At 38.3% G+C, this 3,789-nt stretch overlaps 1 protein-coding gene across 1 annotated transcript; it reads right to left on the bottom strand.

The window, feature by feature from the left end:
- Positions 1 to 1,157: 1,157 nt before the first annotated feature.
- LOC109478629 (putative uncharacterized protein DDB_G0290521) lies at positions 1,158 to 2,409 on the bottom strand. Its single transcript, XM_019780298.1, has 3 exons — positions 2,306 to 2,409; positions 1,748 to 1,809; positions 1,158 to 1,505 (listed from the first exon to the last, which is right to left on the bottom strand). Exons 1-3 carry the CDS (start codon positions 2,370 to 2,372, stop codon positions 1,158 to 1,160), a joined length of 477 nt encoding a protein of 158 aa, XP_019635857.1. The 5' UTR covers positions 2,373 to 2,409.
- Between the last annotated feature and the right edge of the window lie 1,380 nt (positions 2,410 to 3,789).

The following is a 3,789-nucleotide window of genomic DNA, read 5'->3' as shown; positions in this document are numbered from 1 at the left end:
CAGTGGTCGAAATACTTTTTTTCAGTGCTCTGCAATATTGCAGAAGAGTCAAAATTTTGTTCTGCAATTTGAAAATACTTTCTGCAAATACACAAGCCTCCATACTACAACCTTCTCAAACCATTAAATTTAAACGTCTTTTTACATCATATATAGCTTTGTAAATCTGTAGCATTACCGGATTTCTTTGAAGTTTAATCTATCACTCTTTTTAATTTCAGACTTTATAGATCCTTCTTCACAGAAAATTTATCATTTACTGGTATCTTCACGGGTCTTTCACCGCTGTCTCACACTACAAGCTACTAGTAGTGGGATCAGTGGGATCTAAAAATCATACTTTACCTGTAAATGCACTAGTAATCACACCCACATATCATCACAACATACTAATAAAAGACACACAAAAAAACAACTCTTAAGACAACTCGATATGATTTTGGTGCTACCTGAAACGGTCAGACTGCTACCTTTCATCAGTGACACTAAGAGAATTGCAGATTTATAAGCAGGAACTATTGATTCATATGCAAATTAGCGAAGACAATTTTTGGAAGTCCAAAGGGAAACAAAAGATAGACAAGTCAAGACAAGGATGATGCAAATTAGTGAAGAAGCTCCTGTTGCTCCAAAACAGGAGCTTAAGTGTTGTCTGTCCTTGGGGCCAGAGAGTTCTAGTTTGCTAAATTGAAAACTATTGAATCTGGGGTTTATTTTTCCTTCTGCAAAATTGCAGATTGTATAAATTTTTCTTCTGCAATCTTGAAAATCTATCTGCAAATTGCAGACTGCAGACAGGTATTTCGAACACTGATATGAATGTGTTTGAGTAGGAATTAACAGAGCAGACCAAGGTAAACATTATGCCTTACAAATATTACCAAGCATGACAAGGGAAAATCTGAACAAGAAAATACAAAAGAAACTGGAAAGGTAATATTTGCAAGGCAAATGCATAATGTTTACCTTGGTCTGCTCTGTTAATTCCTACTCAAACACATTTATACAGGAGTCTAAATCCCTCCTGCTATAAAACTGCAACATGATGTAACCCAACACTAGTTACCATGGTAACAGACACAGCATTGGTTCAGGTCATTGAGGTCACTGTTTGGAGAAGAAGAAGAGGAAACTGAGGAAAAACAATATGTTTTCCTTCAGTAAACATAAATACACAAGAGTGTAGTAAACAATATATTAAAAAAACTTGCTTCTGGTGTGGCGCTTGTACCATCTTCCTGGGCAGGGCTTGCAGCCGACTTTGTAGGGGTAGGGCTGTCAGCAGAGGTGGGGTTCTCAACAACAGGACTGGCCTTAGGGGTGGGACTGTGGACAGTAGAGCTGGCACCAGGGGTAGGGCTGGCAGCAGGGGCAGGACTGCCTTCAGCAGCTGGGCCAGGGTTCTCCACAGGAGCAGGGTTCTTATCAGGGCTGACAGAGGTCCTGGACAGGTCAGAGTCTGGCTGGATGGGCGAGAACGATGACATCCTCCTTGGCCTGATGTCCTGGACGTTTATAAAGACAGAACGGAACATCATTGTCAGACACTACTTTATAGCAAAATAAATTCATTAGAGGTATGGATGAATTGTGCATGCTTAGGCCTAGGAAAACAAATTTTGTGTTTCTTGTTTCCTCACCGTCTCCAGAAAAAACTGCAGATCGTAGCCTATAGGACTCGGCAGCTATAGTATAATAGGTTTGGTAACCAGGCTAAAAATCAAGACCAAAAAACATTCAAACTCACCTTCTTTGGTTTGGGCTGCTTCTTGGTAGAGGGTTCAGTGAGGACTGAACTCTCCTCACTCTCTGTAATGGTAAACACAGGAAAAATGATGATCCCATTGATTTTGCATCTATTTTAAATTTAGGCCACACCAATTTAATTTCTTGGTTAACAGATTTTTCTAGAAAAATAATGGAGCGGGCGGGACGAAAAAAAAAAAAAACAGGCCTAGGCATCCCATTATGGCCCAAAATGGTACAATAGGAGCCATGAAGTCAACACACCTGAGGCTGGTTCAAAATTTAAACAATGAATTTTGAACTTTTAATGATACCACTGCATTGAAAGATGGAATAACTATAACAACTAGGAAGAAAAGGACTGTTTTCAACTGTTCAGGGCAAAATATGAGCATTTTGCAGTTGATTCTAAATTTTTATTTTTATTTGCAAGTCAGAAAAAAATGAAGCGGGCGAATCCGTTAACCAAGAAATTAAATTGGTGTGGCCCTATCTACATTCAAACAGGAAAATGAGCAATTATGTCTAAAAATCTTGAAGATATATTCAGAATACATACCTGTGTCCGAGAAGTACTCACTGATCAGCTCAAAGCCATCAGCATCTTTCTTCATATCTTTCTTCATCACTATACCAGTACGTCTGGGGGCAATGGTCAAATCACACAATGAAATAGTTTGTCGAAATGAAAGTTAACATTTTTAATCGTCATTGAAAACAATATAGAAACGATAATTTTAATAGCATGGCGGTGCCATTCTTGACCCGAATGGCATTATACATGTAGTTAGTTCTAAATACTTCTTTGTGAGTTGAATTGTGACCAACAAACCCAATTTCCAACAATCCAAGAATTAAAATTCTAAGATAAGAATTCTTCAACCATATACATCACAGTAGTGATGCATACCTAAACTCAATTTTAGGTTCAGGTCCGGATTCAAGTCCAGAGGTTTAGGTTCAGTTTCGGACCTGTAAGGCCTAACAAAATAAATGTTGTGTTTCCTATTACAGTCCAGAAAAAATTAGGGTCGGTAGGTAGGGATTCCCTTTTTTTTTTTTTTAGTCAAAGCCGGGACAATGAACGTATGATCTGTTTGTACTACACAGAAAATTGGCAGTACAAAACAGATCGTAAAATTCTTCAACAAAAGAGTTTGTATATAGTAACCTCTAGAAAGATTCAGACAAGCGAGATGTAAACAGTCTGAACTGAACACTTTATTAAAACAAGGCTGCTCTGAATGGCTCTCGGGACAGGTCGCAGACTGCCCTGTAACTAGGGGTGGGTACCTGTTCGGCTCTTTCAGGTCCAGGTCCAGGTCCAGAGGATCAGGTCCAGGTCCGGACCTGTACCTGTACCTGATTCTGGATACCTGAGTATCAGTACCGAATTTTTTTGTGCTAAATGATCATTGCTAAATACAATATAAGTATAAGTAACCACTAAAATAATTTTCATTTTATTTTTATTTATTTTTCTTTTATTCTATTTTTTATTCTATTTTATTTCATCCAATTTTATTCTATTTTATCCGTTCTAATAACTTCTATACATTATCAAACTACTCCTAGAGCTACTAAAACTTCAGACCGAATATATTAATTCATTAAACTGTCCAACCAATCACATCGCAGGATACCGAATATATTAATTCATTAAACAGTCCAACCAATCACATCGCAGGATACCGAATATATTAATGCATTAAAATCCAAGATGGCGCCGGCAGATCGGCGCGGCCTCGGCGATTGCCAAAGTTTTCTTGTATTTTCCTTGGTATTTTACGCGATTCAAGCAAAGAAAACAAGTTGACCACAAGAAGAAAAGAGAAATACAGCACTGGGAACCTAATGGTCCGTTTTGTTGGGCGGTAATTTCTCATTTCGAGTGACAATTTACGTGCGTCACAGTGTGACTACTGATTTTCGGCTCCATCCGAACCAAACACGGCCTGTAAACTTGTCCTTTGTGATTTCTAGATAACTATCGGTAACAAAGACATGGGAAATACTGTTGCAAATGAGAGAGACGGAATCTAA

This window comes from Branchiostoma belcheri, unplaced genomic scaffold (assembly GCF_001625305.1).
Source record: "Branchiostoma belcheri isolate BF01 breed outbred unplaced genomic scaffold, Haploidv18h27 scaffold444, whole genome shotgun sequence".
NCBI classification, from domain to species: domain Eukaryota; kingdom Metazoa; phylum Chordata; class Leptocardii; order Amphioxiformes; family Branchiostomatidae; genus Branchiostoma; species Branchiostoma belcheri.
The sequence above is the reverse complement of the archived record's forward strand: the minus strand, read 5'-3'. Positions and strand labels throughout refer to the sequence as shown.

Excerpts from the sequence above, each read along its gene's own strand:
- LOC109478629 (XM_019780298.1), bottom strand. The coding sequence starts at position 2,372 with ATGAAGAAAGATATGAAGAAAGATGCTGATGGCTTTGAGCTGATCAGT. Across the intron at positions 1,810-2,305 it reads TGAGTACTTCTCGGACACAG|AGAGTGAGGAGAGTTCAGTC; the intron begins GTATGTATTCTG and ends TTACCATTACAG. Across the intron at positions 1,506-1,747 it reads AGCAGCCCAAACCAAAGAAG|GACATCAGGCCAAGGAGGAT; the intron begins GTGAGTTTGAAT and ends ATAAACGTCCAG.